We start from the raw sequence: 21,567 nt of genomic DNA, 5'->3' as shown, positions 1-21,567 counted from the left end.
TAGCAGATCTGGGAGACTGGTGTTAGATTTGAGGCTTTTGTACTGGTCAGCAGATCTAGGAGATGGGTGTTAGACTTGAGGCTTTTATACTGGTCAGCAGATCTGGGAAACTGGTGTTAGATTTGAGGCTTTTATACTGGTTAGCAGATCTGAGAGACTGGTGTTAGATTTGAGGCTTTTATACTGGTCAGCAGATCTGAGAGACTGGTGTTAGATTTGAGGCTTTTATACTGGTCAACAGATCTGGGAGACTGGTGTTAGACTTGAGGCTTTTATACTGGTTAGCAGATCTGGGAGACAGGTGTTAGATCTGAGGCTTTTATACTGGTCAGCAGATCTGGGAGACAGGTGTTAGATCTGAGGCTTTTATACTGGTTTGCAGATCTGGGAGACAGGTGTTAGATCTGAGGCTTTTTTACTGGTTAGCAGATCTGGGAGACAGGTGTTAGATCTGAGGCTTTTATACTGGTTAGCAGATCTGGGAGACAGGTGTTAGACCTGAGGCTTTTATACTTGTTAGCAGATCTGGGAGACTGGTGTTAGATTTGAGGCTTTTATACTGGTTAGCAGATCTGGGCAACTGGTGTTAGATTTTGAGGCTTTTATACTGGTCAGCAGCTCTGGGAGACTGGTGTTAGATTTAAGGCTTTTATACTGGTCAGCAGATCTGGGAAACTGGTGTTAGATTTGAGGCTTTTATACTGGTTAGCAGATCTGGGAGACTGGTGTTAGATTTGAGGCTTTTATACTGGTCAGCAGATCTAGGAGATAGGTGTTAGACTTGAGGCTTTTATAGTGGTCAGCAGATCTGGGAAACTGGTGTTAGATTTGAGGCTTTTATACTGGTTAGCAGATCTGAGAGACTGGTGTTAGATTTGAGGCTTTTATACTCGTCAGCAGATCTGGGAGACTGGTGTTAGACTTGAGGCTTTTATACTGGTTAGCAGATCTGGGAGACTGGTGTTAGATTTGAGGCTTTTATACTGGTTAACAGATCTGGGAAACTGGTTTTAGATTTGAGGCTTTTATACTGGGTCAGCAGATCTGGGAGAATGGTTTTAGATTTGAGGCTTTTATACTGGTCAGCAGATCTAGGAGACTGGTGTTAGATTTGAGGCTTTTATACTGGTCAGCAGATCTGGGAGACGGTTGTTAGACTTGAGGCTTTTATACTGGTTAGCAGATCTGGGAAACGGGTGTTAGACTTGAGGCTTTTAAGCTGGTTTGCAGATATGGGAGAATGGTTTTAGATTTGAGGCCACTATAGTAGTGTGAGGATTGTTCCGGTTGTATGCTGTCCCTTTAAGGATTTTACTTCCTTTTACTATTTAAGGACCCACCTCCTATTTTCCTTTGCTGGCGAATTGAGTGTTGTAGCCATTCAGCTACGGAGTCTTAACCTAACTAGCTCTGAGGAATTATTTCCCTTCAATTCCTGTTACCTGTTTCCAGACATTCTGAAAAGAACCAGTTTACAACTTTGAACTTCAACTGATTCTCTCCTTTCTTCCGAGAGATCGTGTGCTCTACTCTGACGTCATCAGCTACGGATGTGCTGAGTAACCTGAACAGCCTTCTCACTCCCGGCATCTCTGGATGCAGTGAGTACTGTGTGAGATACCGACCAGCCTGTCTTGCTTCCGACGTCTCCGGTACCATCCTGAGCACACCCCTCCTGATAACGGTAACACCTTTATTGCCATGTTGATCTTAGTAAAGTTATTTTTAAGTTAATCTTACTGCTTCACTTTGGCATAAATTAACTCAATGTGTTAACTGAGGAAATCTCGCTAATTGTTGACACAGTGACACATCTCCATTATTTTGATTATAAGGTGTTACTGAGTAACTTATACCTAACTATTAAGATATCAACTAAGATATCTCCTAGTAAATTCTTATACATAAGTAGTACATTACAGAATTCGCCAGCCCAAGAAAGTAAGGTATATATATATAAAAATCCTTATTGTTTACTGCACTTGAGGAAATTGACGTACTACTTTAAGGCTGACATGGATCAGGATACTATGGCAAACCGTATCCAGGCTCTGTCTGATAGAATGGATTACATTAGCAACTCCTTCCAAGAACTTCAAGTTGAGAACCAGGCACTTAAAGCCTGTCTTAGAGAGGTACTTTCAGTAAAACCTAGTCAAACAGAGACACACCCAGAACCCTCGGTTTCACCCCCTGAAAAATTCACTGGGACTTTGTGCATGTATTGTGCAGCTACAAATCATGAGGTTAAGGACTGTCCAGTCCTCTCTAAACAAAAATCATGTAAGTTATCTAACTTCCATTTAAGTTCTGTGAGTGGTACACTGTCATCCAGGTTTATAACCATACCCATTGTTTTGCAGTGGGACAACAACAGGATCACGACTGAAGCTATTGTTGACACGGGTTCCTGTGGGAATTTTGTTGATATGACATTTGCAAAATGTAATAAAATTCCATTGTTGTGTAAGCAGAACCCTGTCTCTGTAAAATTCATTGATGGTAGGTCTTTATCCACAGGTCCTGTCACCCATCAGACATTACCACTACATCTCTCTACTAAGACTTACATCTCTGGGGATTTAACCTTAGATGTCACACATTCCCCTATGTTTAATGTCATACTCGGGATTCATTGGTTACGCCAACATAAACCTTTGATTGATTGGCATACTCTTGGTCTCACGTTTCCTACAAACACTCCTCCTGAAACAAAACATAGTACACCTACAGTACTAAACATTACAGAATCTGCTATTCCCACACATTATCTCGACTTTAGTGACGTTTTTGACAAAAAGGATGCTGAAACTCTGCCGCCCCATAGGGCATATGATTGCCCGATTGATCTCCTTCCTGGGGTTTCCATCCCTTTCGGGCATATCTATCCTTTATCTAAGCCCGAACTGGAACATCTTAAAAGTTATATTGATGAGAACCTCAGGAAGGGGTTCATAAGACCTAGCACGTCGCCAGCTGGGGCTGGCATGTTTTTTGTCACTAATAAGGATGGGTCTTTAAGGCCTATTATTGATTATAGAGAGCTGAACAGACGTACTAAAAAAAATAGGTACCCACTCCCACTCATACCAGAGCTGATAGAGAGATTGAGGGGTGCCTCGGTTTACACAAAATTGGATCTCCGAGGTGCCTATAATCTCATCAGAATGAGAGCTGGAGACGAATGGCTTACAGCATTCAGGACCAGATATGGCCTGTTTGAATATACTGTAATGCCATTCGGGTTGTGCAACGCTCCAGCAACATTTCAATGTTTAATCAACGACATTTTTAGAGACATACTTGATGTTTACGTGGTTGTATATTTGGATGACATTCTGATCTACTCTGCAGACCTTAACCAACACAGAATACATGTAAGGAATGTCTTATCCAGATTAAGAGAACACCGGCTTTACGCCAAACTTGAAAAGTGCATCTTTGACACAGATGATATAGCTTTTCTAGGATACCATATCACTCCATTAGGTATTAGTATGCAAGAAGATAAGGTGCAGGCTATTCAAACCTGGCCCATTCCCACCTCAAAGAAGGAAGTCCAGCGTTTCCTGGGCTTTTCTAACTTCTACAGGAAGTTTATTCCAGGTTTTGCCAAAACAACCAAACCACTGACAGATCTCACAAAACTCAACTCTCACTTCAAGTGGACAAATCAGACGCAGGCAGTGTTTGATTTGCTAAAACATAAATTCTCATCAGCTCCTATCTTATAGTTCCCAGATTTAGACAAACAATTTATTCTAGAAGTTGACGCATCCGAATATGCGATTGGGGCCATTTTGTCACAGAGGAAATCCTTTAAGGAACCCTTACATCCTGTGGCATTCTTCTCAAGACTTATGCTCCCCGCGGAACTCAATTATCCGGTAGGAGAGAAGGAGCTCCTGGCCATCAAGGCCTCTTTTGATCATTGGCGTCATCTACTAGAAGGTGCACATCATCCCATAGTAATCTATACCGACCATAAAAACCTCCAGTACTTACAGTCCAACAGGACTCTATCATCTAGGCAATTACGTTGGAGCCTCTACTTCTCCAGATTCCGTTACATTATCACCTATCGACCTGGTACAAAAAATGGTAAGGCTGACGCCTTATCTCGAAAGGATCAAAGACTCTCTCCAACCCAGATTCCTTCTACTGTGATACCAAAACATTGCATTGTTGGTATGCTGACGGACTTGATCCCCTATCTACAGGAGGCACAACAGACCGATGACACGAAACCTCTGAGTGATTTGCACTTAGACTCGGACCGCCTATACAGATACCAGGATAGGTTCTATGTACCCCCCTCTCTCAGACCATCTGTACTTAATTTGGTTCATAACTCACCCTTAGCTGGACATTTGGGTCTCATGAAATCTCAAGATCTCCTAAAAAGATCTTTTTGGTGGCCTACTATGTTGAAAGATTTGAATCTCTATATCTCACAGTGTTACATTTGTGCCACAACAAAACATTCTAGACAACTTCCCACTGGGTTACTCCATCCAATACCGGTTCCACATGCACCTTGGGAGACGGTTTCATTGGATTTCATCGTTGAACTCCCCTTATCGTTGTCATACACTACTATATTGGTTGTAACCGATTTATTTTCAAAAATGGCACATTTTATCCCACTCACTGCTTTACCTTCGGCGGAAAAGACAAGTGAGATCTTTGTTAAGGAAATTATTCGACTACATGGCATTCCCAAGGTTCTGATAAGTGATAGGGGAACACAGTTCACCTCAAGGTTCTGGAGAAACCTTTGTAAGGCATTACATATAGAACAACGTCTCAGCACCTCCTATCACCCCCAGACTAACGGGCAAACAGAGCGTGTCAATCAGTGCCTCGAACAATACCTGAGATGCTACTGTTCCCATCAGCAAGACGCATGGGCATCCTACTTACCTCTGGCTGAGATTGCTTACAATAATAGCAAAAGTTCTTCAACTGGATACAGTCCCTTTTTCATCAACTATGGCTACCACCCTCGTTTTGATCTCTTCCCACGAATAGAAACACCTTGTCCACGAGTCAATGATCTGGTGAATGACATGTCCCAGATCTTCACATCTGTACGGGACAATATCCATCAAGCCCAAGCTACTCAACGGAGTCACTACAACCTTCGCCATAGAAAGGCCCCAGAGTACTCCGTGGGTCAACTTGTCTGGCTCTCAACCAAGAATCTGAAGCTCCCTTATCCTAGTCGAAAGTTAGGTCCATTATTCATTGGACCCTACCCTATCCTACGTTTGGTAAATCCTGTTACTGTTACTCTCGACCTCCCTTCTACCATCCGAATTCACCCTACCTTCCATGTCTCATTGGTTAAGCCTTGCACCTCACCTGCGTCTGGCTCTGCATCTCTTCCTGCTCCTGGTGTTGGTGTTCCTGATGTTGATTATGAAGTTCAGGCCATCCTAGATTCCCGTTACCGTCATGGACGGTTGTTTTATTTGATACATTGGAAGGGTTACGGACATGACGAGGATTCCTGGGAACCGGCCTCTAATGTGTCTGCACCTCGGCTGGTTTCCATTTTCCATAGGAGGTTTCCGGATAGACCACGGCCTTGAACCTCGCTGTGGTTCCTTTTTTGGGGGGCCTATGTGAGGATTGTTCCGGTTGTATGCTGTCCCTTTAAGGATTTTACTTCCTTTTACTATTTAAGGACCCACCTCCTATTTTCCTTTGCTGGCGAATTGAGTGTTGTAGCCATTCAGCTACGGAGTCTTAACCTAACTAGCTCTGAGGAATTATTTCCCTTCAATTCCTGTTACCTGTTTCCAGACATTCTGAAAAGAACCAGTTTACAACTTTGAACTTCAACTGATTCTCTCCTTTCTTCCGAGAGATCGTGTGCTCTACTCTGACGTCATCAGCTACGGACGTGCTGAGTAACCTGAACAGCCTTCTCACTCCCGGCATCTTTGGATGCAGTGAGTACTGTGTGAGATACCGACCAGCCTGTCTTGCTTCCGACGTCTCCGGTACCATCCTGAGCACACCCCTCCTGATAACGGTAACACCTTTATTGCCATGTTGATCTTAGTAAAGTTATTTTTAAGTTAATCTTACTGCTTCACTTTGGCATAAATTAACTCAATGTGTTAACTGAGGAAATCTCGCTAATTGTTGACACAGTGACACATCTCCATTATTTTGATTATAAGGTGTTACTGAGTAACTTATACCTAACTATTAAGATATCAACTAAGATATCTCCTAGTAAATTCTTATACATAAGTAGTACATTACAAGTAGTTAGCAGATCTGGGAGACTAGTATTAGATTTGAGGCTTTTATACTGGTTAGTAGATCTGGGAGACTGGTGTTAGATTTGAGACTTTTAAGCTGGTTAGTAGATCTGGGAGACTGGTGTTAGATTTGAGGCTTTTAAGCTGGTTTGCAGATCTGGGAGACTGGTGTTAGATTTGAGGCTTTTAAGCTGGTTTGCAGATCTGGGAGACTGGTGTTAGATTTGAGGCTTTTAAGCTGGTTTGCAGATCTGGGAGACTGGTGTTAGATTTGAGGCTTTTAAGCTGGTTTGCAGATCTGGGAGACTGGTGTTAGATTTGAGGCTTTTAAGCTGGTTTGCAGATCTGGGAGACTGGTGTTAGATTTGAGGCTTTTAAGCTGGTTTGCAGATCTGGGAGTCTGGTGTTAGATTTGAGGCTTTTAAGCTTGTTTGCAGATCTGGGAGACAGGTGTTAGGTTTGAGGCTTGACCTTTAAAGTCGCCAAGTTCCAGACCTCTCCTTTTAAACCCCCCCCCCTTTTTTAACACTCCACAGCACCTTCCATTCTTTTCTTAACCTTTTATTAAAAAAGACACCAGATTTAGGCCCCTATTTAAGAAAGTCTGGCGGACCTGATCCGACAGTGCGGATCAGGTCCGCAAGAACTTGCTGAATACGGCGAGCAATACGCTTGCCGTATTCAGCATTGTACCAGCAGCTCACAAGAGCTGCTGGTGCAAAGCCGCCCCCTGCAGACTCGTGGCCAATGGGCCGCCAGCAGGGGGGTGTCAATCAACCCGATCGTACTCAATCAGGTTGATTTCCAGCGATGTCTGTCCGCCTGCTGAGAGCAGTCTTTGTGACCGCTGCTTGATAACTGCTGTTTCTGGCGAGTCTGCAGGGGTACCTTGAATTCACACATTTTTTTCTTTCATGATTTAGAAAGAGCATGCAATTTTAAACAACTTTCCAATTTACTTCTATTATCTAATTTGCTTCATTTTCTTGATATACTTTGCTGAAAAGCATATCTAGATAGGCTCAGTAGCTGCTGATTGGTTGCTGCCGATAGATAACTCGAGTGATTGGCTCTCCCATGTGCATTGCAATTTATTCAACAAAGGATATCTAAAGAATAAAGCAAATTAAATAATAGAAGTAAATTAGAATGTTTAAAATTGTATTCTCTACTTGAATCATGAAAGAAAATTTGGGGGTTTAGTGTCCCTTTAAGGCTTATTGAAGACTAGAATTAAGAGACACTGCATTAAATTAGATTTATTTATTTTTTAATAAAGTTCCTTTAATTTACTTTTCAATTAACACCTACAAAGGTATACTTCTGTACCACTCCAGCTGCTGATTCAATGAGAAGCAAGCATATCTACATATGCTCCAATCACTGGCCACAGCCTCATCTGTAGCAGGATGGGCAGGTGTCAATAGTAACTGTATATTAAATAACAGAAAATAATTTGTTTAGAAATAAAATGCTGTAACAGTTTAGTAAATTAAATGTGTATCCACAGTCGCCTACTACAAATAACCACCATACTGGCTTTTGTCTCAAATGTTTCCTGTTAATCAGGGTGACCAGACGTTCCTTTTTATCAGGACACTTCCAGTTTTTCAGACACCATCCCAGTGTCTCTACTGGCAAATGTTCAGCTATGGCTATAACCATTTGTGTTTGTTCTGTTATACACTCATTTGGCTTATTATTCATTTTTTTAACTGTAGTTGACTGAGCTGTTAGGATTCGTATCTTTTGTGACCTGATATTATCCAAAATGGATGTGGTTAATGTCAGGGTGATTTGCTCATTCACAAATCAATGCAACATCCACCGTAGAAAAGTATTGTCTGGGGGGTTATCAAGTGCTTTTAGCTGTGGAATTCTATAAGTACAAAATGGCCCAGTAAATGTGTCAATTAGTATCAAGACTTTAGATTGTGATTAGAACAGGACTGGCACATGCTAAGTACAGGATAATTTTTTTTTATTTTACAATGAAAATGGCTGATTGTGATTTGCGTCAGCATTAAAAAAATCTCTTCAGCAGCCAATAACATGACAATTATTAAAGTGATGTGAATGTGATGGACAGTAAATCTCTATAACGTCTTAATGTTTTTCTCCCTAGCGCTCTGCTCGCCACCGTGCCAAAACGGAGGCAAATGTATTGATGTCAACAAGTGCGTATGCCCCGTCGGGTGGCTTGGTGCCCGATGCCAGATAGGTAAGACAGCAGCAGTGGCTGAGTGAGTGGGGGAAGGGTTATACATCCAGCTCATCATGTGTCACTTCCTCCTCAGAACCTGTACGCTGTGAGAAACCCTGTGCGAATGGAGGGCGCTGCATTGGCTATAACTCCTGCCGTTGTCCAGCCGGATTCCTGGGATCACAGTGTGAGACAGGTAAGGAGTGCCAGAGATATTATATTATTATTATTGTTTGTTTATAAAGTGCCAACATTTTACACAGCATTATACAAAAGTACATTACAATCATGAGGGTACAATACAATAAAAATTTACAATGTTTAAGACTATACAATATACATTACTACTTTTACATTGAGAAACATAAAGAAAGGAAAATGGCAGACTGCATTTGAGCACAATTCTGATTATCCTAACATAGTGACGGAGTAAACTAGATTTTACTAAAGAGACATAGATGAATATTCTGCAATGACTTTTGCTTTACTGGACAGCATTTAAAAGCACTGAAGAAAAAAAATTAAATAAAGTACAATCAAAGTTTTTTTAAACCAACTAGGATACAGATAAAGGTTATGTAACATATGAACAACCAATCAGGGAGTCCAATGATATAAGGAGTACCTGACATAATATCTAATCAGCTTTGCTGCTAACAATAATAGAAAGGTAGCAACAAACAAAGAACAATATTCTGAAAATCAGAACAAAATAGTTAAACACATTGAAGACTAGAGAAAATTTTGATCTCGTAGACAGGTTAAAACATCTTGAGGAACTCTGTCATTTTGATGTCAAATAAACAATGTCTTCTTGGTATTAAGGCTTGAGAATTACTGGAATCCTGAACTGGAAGGGCCTGGAGCTGAAAAGAGACAATATTAAGTAGTATCAAATATAATATTTTATAACCAATTGGGAGGGAATAATACTTAAATAATGTTATAAAAGAGGGAGGGAAAATATTCGTCTCTGTCTCTTTAATAAAATCTAGATTATTCCGTCACTATTTTAGGATAATCAGAATTTTATTACAAGACAGAGACTCTATTTTGCAAGTTTAAAGCAAAACTGATTATGTAATAAGATGGTGTGGAACAGAATCGATAGGTTAAAAATACAACTGATTCAGAAGACCAATCTGCTGCGTTAAGAATTTCTTGTAGGGAAGCGGATTCAGAAAAGGCTTTAGAAGCTGAGGCTCCCCTCATCGAGTGAGCCGAAAATGTATCTTCCACCCTAGCTAAAGACATAATCCATGAAACCCATCTACTTATAGAGGTGGTAGTGATTGGTAAATGAGGTGGAACAAAAGAAATAAGGAGTTGAGAGGAAGAAGCAGACCTAAACACTAGAGTTCTGGATTCATTTTCCTTCAGACAGGAAACAACACAAAGTTTAGGAAATTCAAAAAAGTAAGGATAGAAAAAAGAGGATGAGAGAGATTTAGTTCTTCTAGATATAGGAAATATTACACCGTGAGGAGAAAACATTTTAGAATTATAATCTATGGCTCTGACATCTGAAACCCTTTTACAAGATAATAAGCACAATAATGTAGCTAGTTCGTAAGTTAACTGTTTAAGAGAGAGTTCTTTATTATGAGGCCAGTTATTAAACAACTTGATGACTAAATCAACATCCCAAAAGTAAAAATGTTTGAGGGCATTTTTTTTAAATTATTTTAATGGCTTTTGTGAGTTTTTTAACCAATGAAATTTGCCCAATAGGAATATTAGATAAAGGAGAATGACCAGCTGAAATTGCATATCGTGCAGCGTTAATAGACCTGTAAGCCATTCCAGCTTTGAATAAAGAAATTAGATAGTTAATCACTTCATTTAAAGGAGCTGAAAAGGGATCCAAGTTCCTGCAACCACACCAATTAGACCATCTGACCCAGGCATATTTGTATAATTTTCTAGAGCCCAAGGTTCTTGGAGGAGAGATTTAGCTCCTTCCGAAAGATCCTCGGAGGCCCAGGATCCCTTGAAATCTTCCAAGCAATCAGCTGTAAGGACCCTTGAAGATCTAGATTGTGATACTTTCCTGAAGGACTCAAGAGAAGGTCTTGTTGAAAGGGAAGGAGAAGAAGAGGAAGGAAAGACATCTCCAGAAGATCTGGGAACCAAGATTGGGCTGGTCACCAAGGGGTTATCAATAAGAGTGATAGAAGATTCCTCCTGACAAAAAAAATTGTTCGAGTAATCATTGAAAACCGGCCACTTCTAAAGAAATGCATCTGTGGTTAGAGCTAGAGGGTCTGGTCTCCAGCTGAAAAAAGGGGTTACTTGGTGTTTCAGACGGGAGGCAAAGAGGTCTATAGAGAAGGGACCTCTGCGGTACAATTGGGTTGTATCTCATAAGAGGGACATAATACTCATATGCTAAATCACTTGAAACTGATGCAGTATATCTGTAAAAAGCTGACAGGAAAATATAACCTGAGCATCACTATGTAAAAAAGGAAGATATTTTACCTCACAATTTCCTCAGCTAACCGAAGTAAGTTCTGTTCCAGCTGCAGGTAAAAAAACTAAAAATTTAAGAAATTAACTGCAGCCTATCGGCATCAACAGTGCTGAGGTCATGAACTCTTTTACTGTGATCTCATGAGATTTCATAGTAAACTTCTTTAAACTGAATAGGGAAATAACATGAGTGTGCACAAGGCTCACTCACTTGCCTGTCCCGGGACAGACATACTGATTTGCTGCTTAAAGCCCTTTGCAATGGGGTTTGAGGTAAAATATCTTTCTTTTTTACATAGAGATGTTCAGGTGATATTTTCTAGTCAGCTTTTTACAGCTATGCTGCACCACTTTTAAGCATTTCAACATTTGGGTATCATGGCCCTTTAATGTAAGTGGGCTGTAGAGGTGAGGATTATCAGTCATCTGTGGCTGCTGTGCCCAGCCAAGTTTGTGGGGGGGATCTGAAGCTGCCAAATAGGACGCCACCAAAATCCTCAAAGGTCCAGATTAGGGTTCTACGGTCATAAATACACCGGGGTTTAAGGCTGTAGTATCCGCACAGTATGCGTTGACCAAATTCGCAACTCTCAATCAATGATTATCTGATGTGTCAACGATAATTGGCGGATTATTTAGTTCTTTGTAGAAGCTCCTGATATTTAGGGGTATTTTAATTTGGGTTAAAAGGACAGTCTTGTCCAAAATTAAACTTTCATGATTCAGATAGAGAATGTAATTTTAAACAATTTTCCAATTTACTTTTATCACCAATTTTGCTTTGTTCTCTTGGTTTTCTTAATTGAAAGCTAAACCGAGGAGGTTCATATGCTAATTTCTAAGTCCTTGAAGGCCGCCTCTTGTCTCAGGGCAGTTTGACAGTTTTTCACAACGAGAGGGTGTTAGGTCATGTTTGTCATATAGAGAACATTGTGCTCACGCACGTGAAGTTCATATGAGCCAGCACTGATTAGCTAAAATGCAAGTCTGACAAAAAAAACTGAAATAAGGGGGCAGTTTGCAGAGGCTTAGATACAAGATAAACACAGAGGTAAAAAGTGTATTACTATAACTGTGTTGGTTATGCAAAACTAGGGAAGGGATAATAAAGGGATTATCTATCTTTTAAAGCAAACAAAATCCTGTTGTAGACTTACAAGTTATGGGGTGTAAGGTTAGGGGGTTTAGTTAGTTTATAACTTTGCTTTGTAGGGGAATGACAGTTTAGGGGTTAATAGTTTATTTAGGTACTTTGCTTTGTGGGGGATGGCGTTTTAGGCGTTAATAGTTTATTTATGTACTTTGGGTTGTGGGGGGATGGTGGTTTAGAGGTTAATAGTTTATTTAGGTACTTTGCGATGTGAGGGGGTGGTGCATTAGTGGTTAATAGTATTTAGTGTTTGCCATGTTGGGGGTTGGCGGATTAGGGGTTAATAGTTTATTTAGGTACTTAGCATTGTGGGGGATAGCAGTTTAGGGGTTAATAGTTTTATTTAGTGTTTGTGATGTGAGGGTATAGCGTATTAGGGGTTAATACTATTATTTATGAGTGTACTTGTAATGTATTTTTGTTGTGTTTTGTGCAACTTTTTATTTTCAGAAAACAGTTAACCAGAGCTCTTAGATTGCAGAAATGATTGAAGCTGAAAAGGCGATTGCACTATGGCAATCATTATTTCTCAGCACTTGTAATATCAGGGGAATAAAAATGGCTTGCAAAATCGCGATTGCGCTAACGCAAAACCGTTTGTGACACACTTGTAATCTAGCCCACATTGTGATAACATATCAACTGAGCGCTAGTTAGTGCAGCTGGGAACATAGCACAGACACACATTGTGATAACAACATATAAACTAAGGGTTTGTTAGTGCAGCTGAGGAAATATCACAGACACACACTGTGATAACATATAAACTAAGGGCTAGTTAGTGCAGCTGGGGAAATATCACAGACACACACTGTGATAACATATACACTAAGTGCTAGTTAGTGCAGCTGGGAACATAGCACAGACACACATTGTGATAACCTATAAACTAAGTGCTAGTTAGTGCAGCTGGGAACATAGCACAGGCACACATTGTGATAACAACATATAAACTAAGTGCTAGTTAGTGCAGCAGTGAACATAGCACAGACAGACATTGTGATAACAACATATAAACTAAGTGCTAGTTAGTGCAGCAGTGAACATAGCACAGACAGACATTGTGATAACAACATATAAACTAAGTGCTAGTTAGTGCAGCTGGGAACATAGCACAGACACACATTGTGATAACAACATATAAACTAAGGGCTAGTTAGTATAGCTGGGAACATATCGCAGACACACATTGTGATAACATATAAACTAAGTGCTAGTTAGTACAACTGGGAACATAGCACAGACACACATTGTGATAACATATAAACTAAGTGCTAGTTAGTACAGCTGGGAATATAGCACAGACACACATTGTGATAACATATAAACTAAGTGCTAGTTAGTGCAGCTGGGACCATAGCACAGACCCACATTGTGATAACCTATAAACTAAGTGCTAGTTAGTGCAGCTGGGACCATAGCACAGACACACATTGTGATAACATATAAACTGAGTGCTAGTTAGTGCAGCTGGGAACATAGCACAGACACACATTGTGATAACATATAAACTGAGTGCTAGTTAGTACAGCTGGGACCATAGCACAGACACACATTGTGATAACATATAAACTGAGTGCTAGTTAGTGCAGCTGGGAACATAGCACAGACACACATTGTGATAACATATAAACTGAGTGCTAGTTAGTGCAGCTGGGAACATAGCACAGACACACATTGTGATAACATATAAACTGAGGGCTAGTTAGTGCAGCTGGGAACATAGCACAGACACACATTGTGATAACATATAAACTGAGGGCTATTTAGTGCAGCTGGGAACATAGGACAGACACACATTGTGATAACATATAAACTGAGGGCTAGTTAGTGCAGCTGGGAACATAGGACAGGCACACATTGTGATAACATATAAACTGAGGGCTAGTTAGTGCAGCTGGGAACATAGCACAGGCACACATTGTGTTAACAACATATACACTAAGTGCTAGTTAGTGCAGCAGTGAACCTAGCACAGACACACATTGTGATAATAACATATAAACTAAGTGCTAGTTAGTGCAGCTGGGAACATAGCACAGACACACATTGTGATAACATATAAACTAAGGGCTAGTTAGTGCAGCTGGGAACATAGCACAGACACACATTGTGATCACAACATATACACTAAGTGCTAGTTAGTACAGCTGGGAACATAGCACAGACACACATTGTGATAACATATAAACTAAGTGCTAGTTAGTACAGCTGGGAACATAGCACAGACACACATTGTGATCAGAACATGTACACTAAGTGCTAGTTAGTACAGCTGGGAACATACCACAGACACACATTGTGATAACAACATATAAACTAAGGGCGAGTTAGTACAGCTGGGAACATAGCACAGACACACATTGTGATAACAACATATACACTAAGTGCTAGTTAGTACAGCTGGGGACATAGCACAGACACACATTGTGATCAGAACATGTACACTAAGTGCTAGTTAGTACAGCTGGGAACATAGCACAGACACACATTGTGATCACAACATTTAAACTAAGGGCTAGTTAGTACAGCTGGGAACATAGCACAGACACACATTGTGATCACAACATGTAAACTAAGTGCTAGTTAGTACAGCTGGGGACATAGCACAGACACACATTGTGATCAGAACATGTACACTAAGTGCTAGTTAGTACAGCTGGGAACATAGCACAGACACACATTGTGATCACAACATTTAAACTAAGGGCTAGTTAGTACAGCTGGGAACATAGCACAGACACACATTGTGATCACAACATGTTAACTAAGTGCTAGTTACTGCAGCTGGGAACATAGCACAGACACACATTGTGATAACATATAAACTAAGGGCTAGTTAGTATAGCTGGGAACATATCGCAGACACACATTGTGATAACATATAAACTAAGTGCTAGTTAGTACAGCTGGGAACATAGCACAGACACACATTGTGATAACATATAAACTAAGTGCTAGTTAGTACAGCTGGGAACATAGCACAGACACACATTGTGATAACATATAAACTAAGTGCTAGTTAGTGCAGCTGGGACCATAGCACAGACCCACATTGTGATAACCTATAAACTAAGTGCTAGTTAGTGCAGCTGGGACCATAGCACAGACACACATTGTGATAACATATAAACTGAGTGCTAGTTAGTGCAGCTGGGAACATAGCACAGACACACATTGTGATAACATATAAACTGAGTGCTAGTTAGTACAGCTGGGACCATAGCACAGACACACATTGTGATAACATATAAACTGAGTGCTAGTTAGTGCAGCTGGGAACATAGCACAGACACACATTGTGATAACATATAAACTGAGTGCTAGTTAGTGCAGCTGGGAACATAGCACAGACACACATTGTGATAACATATAAACTGAGGGCTAGTTAGTGCAGCTGGGAACATAGCACAGACACACATTGTGATAACATATAAACTGAGGGCTAGTTAGTGCAGCTGGGAACATAGGACAGACACACATTGTGATAACATATAAACTGAGGGCTAGTTAGTGCAGCTGGGAACATAGGACAGACACACATTGTGATAACATATAAACTGAGGGCTAGTTAGTGCAGCTGGGAACATAGCACAGACACACATTGTGTTAACATATAAACTGAGGGCTAGTTAGTGCAGCTGGGAACATAGCACAGACACACATTGTGTTAACAACATATACACTAAGTGCTAGTTAGTGCAGCAGTGAACATAGCACAGACACACATTGTGATAATAACATATAAACTAAGTGCTAGTTAGTGCAGCTGGGAACATAGCACAGACACACATTGTGATAACATATAAACTAAGGGCTAGTTAGTGCAGCTGGGAACATAGCACAGACACACATTGTGATCACAACATATACACTAAGTGCTAGTTAGTACAGCTGGGAACATAGCACAGACACACATTGTGATAACATATAAACTAAGTGCTAGTTAGTACAGCTGGGAACATAGCACAGACACACATTGTGATCAGAACATGTACACTAAGTGCTAGTTAGTACAGCTGGGAACATACCACAGACACACATTGTGATAACAACATATAAACTAAGGGCGAGATAGTACAGCTGGGAACATAGCACAGACACACATTGTGATAACAACATATACACTAAGTGCTAGTTAGTACAGCTGGGGACATAGCACAGACACACATTGTGATCAGAACATGTACACTAAGTGCTAGTTAGTACAGCTGGGAACATAGCACAGACACACATTGTGATCACAACATTTAAACTAAGGGCTAGTTAGTACAGCTGGGAACATAGCACAGACACACATTGTGATCACAACATGTAAACTAAGTGCTAGTTAGTACAGCTGGGAACATAGCACAGACACACATTGTGATCACAACATGTAAACTAAGTGCTAGTTAGTATAGCTGGGACCATAGCACAGACACATATTGTGATAACATATAAACGGGGGGTGTCAATCAACCCGATCGTACTCGATCGGGTTGAATTATGGCGATTCCTGTCGGCCTGCTCAGAACAGGCGGACAGGGTTATGGAGCAGCGATCTTTAGATTGCTGTTTCATAAGACTCGCCAGAAACACTGGCCCACAAGCTCCATCACACATTGTGATAACAACATATAAACTAAGTGCTAGTTAGTGCAGCTGGGAACATAGCACAGACACACATTGTGATAACATATAAACTAAGGGCTAGTTAGTACAGCTGGGAACATAGCACAGACACACATTGTGATAACATATAAAATAAGTGCTAGTTAGTGCAGCTGGGAACATAGCACAGACACACATTGTGATAACATAAACTAAGTGCTAGTTAGTGCAGCTGGGAACATAGCACAGACACACATTGTGATCACAACATATACACTAAGTGCTAGTTAGTACAGCTGGGAACATAGAACAGACACACATTGTGATAACAACATATACACTAAGTGCTAGTTAGTACAGCTGGGAACATAGCACAGACACACATTGTGATAACATATAAACTAAGGGCTAGTTAGTACAGCTGGGAACATAGCACAGACACACATTGTGATAACAACATATACACTAAGTGCTAGTTAGTACAGCTGGGAACATAGCACAGACACACATTGTGATCAGAACATGTACAAAAAGTGCTAGTTAGTACAGCTGGGAACATAGCACAGACACACATTGTGATCACAACATATAAACTAAGGGCTAGTTAGTACAGCTGGGAACATAGTACAGGCACACATTGTGATAACAACATGTAAACTAAGTGCTAGTTAGTACAGCTGGGACCATAGCACAGACACACATTGTGATAACAACATATAAACTAAGGGCTAGTTAGTACAGCTGGGAACATAGCACAGACACACATTGTGATAACAACATATACACTAAGTGCTAGTTAGTACAGCTGGAAACATAGCACAGACACACATTGTGATAACATATAAACTGAGTGCTAGTTAGTACAGCTGGAAACAGCACAGACACACATTATGACAACATATAAACTAAGTGCTAGTTAGTACAGCTGAGAACATAGTACAGACAAACATTGTGATAACATATAAACTAAGGGCTAGTTAGTGCAGCTGGGAACATAGCACAGACACACATTGTGATAATATATAAACTAAGTGCTAGTTAGTACAGCTGGGAACATAGTACAGGCACACATTGTGATAACAACATATACACTAAGTGCTAGTTAGTACAGCTGGGAACATAGTACAGACACACATTGTGATAACAACATATACACTAAGTGCTAGTTAGTACAGCTGGGAACATAGCACAGACACACATTGTGATAACAACATATACACTAAGGGCTAGTTAGTACAGCTGGGAACATAGCACAGACACACATTGTGATAACAACATATACACTAAGGGCTAGTTAGTGCAGCTGGGAACATAGCACAGACACACGTTGTGATAACATATAAACTGAGGGTTAGTTAGTACAGCTGGGAACATAGCACAGGCACACATTGTGATAACAACATATAAACTAAGTGCTAGCTAGTACAGCTGGGAACATAGCACAGACACACATTGTGATAACAACATATAAACTAAGGGCTAGTTAGTGCAGCTGGGAACATAACACAGACACACATTGTGATAACATATAAACTAAGGGCTAGTTAGTGCAGCTGGGAACATAGCACAGACACACATTGTGATAACAACATATAAACTGAGTGCTAGCTAGTACAGCTGGGAACATAGCACAGACACACATTGTGATAACAACATATAACTAAGGGCTAGTTAGTACAGCTGGGAACATAGCACAGACACACATTGTGATAACAACATATAAACTAAGGGCTAGTTAGTGCAACTGGGAACATAGCACAGACACACATTGTGATAACATATAAACTAAGGGCTAGTTAGTGCAGCTGGGAACATAGTACAGACACACATTGTGAACATATAAACTAAGGGCTAGTTAGTACAGCTGGGAACATAGCACAGAGACACATTGTGATAACATATAAACTAAGGGCTAGTTAGTGCAGCTGGGAATATAGTACAGACACACATTGTGATAACATATAAACTAAGGGCTAGTTAGTACAGCTGGGAACATAGTACAGACACACATTGTGATAACATATAAACTAAGGGCTATTTAGTGCAGCTGGGAACATAGTACAGACACACATTGTGATAGCATATAAACTAAGGGCTAGTTAGTACAACTGTGAACATAGTACAGACACACATTGTGATAACAAACTAAGGGCTAATTAGTACAGCTGGGAACATAGTACAGACACACATTCGGCTAGATTTAGAGTTGGGCGGTAGCCGTGAAAACCAGCGTTAGAGGCTCCTAACGCTGGTTTTTACCGCCCTCTGGTATTTGGAGTCAGTCAGGAAAGGGTCTAACGCTCACTTTGCAGCCGCGACTTTTCCATACCGCAGATCCCCTTACGTCAATTGCGTATCCTATCTTTTCAATGGGATCTTTCTAACGCCGGTATTTAGAGTCGTGGCTGAAGTGAGCGTTAGAAATCTAACGACAAAACTCCAGCCGCAGAAAAAAGTCAGTAGTTAAGAGCTTTCTGGGCTAACGCCAGTTTATAAAGCTCTTAACTACTGTGCTCTAAAGTACACTAACACCCATAAACTACCTATGAACCCCTAAACCGAGGCCCCCCCCCCACACCGCCGCCACTCTATTAATTTTTTTTAACCCCTAATCTGCCGCTCCGTACACCGCCGCCACCTACATTATCCCTATGTTGTACCCCTAATCTGTTGCCCCTAATACCGCCGACACCTACATAATATTTATTAACCCCTAATCTGCCGCCCCCAACGTCGCCGCCACCTACCTACACTTATTAACCCCTAATCTGCCGACCGAACCGCACCGCTACTATAATAAATGTATTAACCCCTAATCCGCCTCACTCCCGCCTCAAGAACCCTATAATAAATAGTATTAACCCCTAATCTGCCCTCCCTAACATCGCCGACACCTAACTTCAAACATTAACCCCTAATCTGCCGATCGGAGCTCACCGATATTCTAATAAATGTATTAACCCCTAAAGCTAAGTCTAACCCTAACACCCCCCTAAGTTAAATATAATTTTTAACTAACTAAATAAATTAACTCTTATTAAATAAATTAATCCTATTTAAAGCTAAATACTTACCTGTAAACTAAATCCTAATATAGCTACAATATAAATTATAATCATATTGTAGCTATTTTAGGATTAATATTTATTTTACAGGCAACTTTGTATTTATTTTAAACAGGTACAATAGCTGTTAAATAGTTAATAACTATTTAATAGTTACCTAGTTAAAATAATTACAAAATTACCTGTAAAATAAATCCTAACCTAAGTTACAATTAAACCTAACACTACACTATCAATAAATTAATTAAATAAAATACCTACAATTATCTACAATTAAATCTAACACTACACTATCAATAAATTAATTACATAAAATACCTACAAATAACTACAATTAAATAAACTAACTAAAGTACAAAAAATAAAAAAACATTTACAAACATTAGAAAAATATTACAATTTTAAACTAATTACACCTACTCTAAGCCCCCTAATAAAATAACAAAGACACCCAAAATAAAAAAATGCCCTACCCTATTCTAAATTAAAAAAGTTCAAAGCTCTTTTACCTTACCAGCCCTTAAAAGGACCTTTTGTGGGGCATGCCCCAAATAATTCAGCTCTTTTGCCTGTAAAAAAAAAACATACAATACCCCCCAACATTACAACCCACCACCCACATACCCCTAATCTAACCCAAACCCCCCTTAAATAAACCTAACACTAAGCCCCTGAAGATCTTCCTACCTTATCTTCACCTCGCCGGGTATCAGCGATCCGCCCTGGCTCCGAAATCTTCATCCAAGCCCAAGCGGGGGCTGGCGATCCATAATCCGGCGGCTGAAGAGGTCCAGAAGAGGCTCCAAAGTCTTCATCCTATCCGGGAAGAAGAGGCGATCCGGACCGGCAACCATCTTGATCCAAGCGGCATCTTCTATCTTCATCCGATGACGAACGGCTCCATCGTGAAGACCTCCAGCGCGGATCAATCTTCTTCTTCCGACGTCCAACTGAAGAATGAAGGTTCCTTTAAGGGACGTCATCCAAGATGGCGTCCGTCGAATTCCGATTGGCTGATAGGATTCTATCAGCCAATCGGAATTAAGGTAGGAAAATTCTGATTGGCTGAAGGAATCAGCCAATCAGAATCAAGTTCAATCCGATTGGCTGATCCAATCAGCCAATCAGATTGAGCTCGCATTCTATTGGCTGTTTCCTACCTTAATTCCGATTGGCTGATAGAATCCTATCAGCCACTCGGAATTCGAGGGACGCCATCTTGGATGACGTCCCTTAAAGGAACCTTCATTCTTCAGTTGGACGTCGGAAGAAGAAGATTGATCCGCGCTGGAGGTCTTCACGATGGAGCTGTTCGTCATCGGATGAAGATAGAAGATGCCGCTTGGATCAAGATGGTCACCGGTCCGGATCGCCTCTTCTTCCCGGATAGGATGAAGACTTTGGAGCCTCTTCTGGACCTCTTCAGCCGCCGGATTATGGATCGCCAGCCCCCGCTTGGGCTTGGATGAAGATTTCGGAGCCAGGACGGATCGCTGATACCCGGCGAGGTGCAGATAAGGTAGGAAGATCTTCAGGGGCTTAGTGTTAGGTTTATTTAAGGGGGGTTTGGGTTAGATTAGGGGTATGTGGGTGGTGGGTTGTAATGTTGGGGGGGTATTGTATGTTTTTTTTTACAGGCAAAAGAGCTGAATTATTTGGGGCATGCCCCACAAAAGGTCCTTTTAAGGGCTGGTAAGGTAAAAGAGCTTTGAACTTTTTTAATTTAGAATAGGGTAGGGCATTTTTTTATTTTGGGGGTCTTTGTTATTTTATTAGGGGGCTTAGAGTAGGTGTAATTAGTTTAAAATT

The 21,567-nt window shown here is 40.6% G+C and overlaps 1 protein-coding gene across 1 annotated transcript in view; it reads left to right on the top strand.

The window, feature by feature from the left end:
* LOC128661200 (multiple epidermal growth factor-like domains protein 6) overlaps positions 1-21,567 on the top strand; it is a 160,346-nt gene that overhangs the window by 107,302 nt on the left and 31,477 nt on the right. Inside the window, exons 17-18 of the mRNA XM_053715450.1 lie at positions 8,401-8,496; positions 8,573-8,674. Coding sequence (XP_053571425.1) covers positions 8,401-8,496; positions 8,573-8,674 — 198 coding nt within the window. The remainder of the gene's footprint in view (positions 1-8,400; positions 8,497-8,572; positions 8,675-21,567) is intronic.

The sequence above is a fragment of the Bombina bombina genome, chromosome 5, assembly GCF_027579735.1.
Source record: "Bombina bombina isolate aBomBom1 chromosome 5, aBomBom1.pri, whole genome shotgun sequence".
Lineage (NCBI taxonomy): Eukaryota > Metazoa > Chordata > Amphibia > Anura > Bombinatoridae > Bombina > Bombina bombina.
The sequence above is the reverse complement of the archived record's forward strand: the minus strand, read 5'-3'. Positions and strand labels throughout refer to the sequence as shown.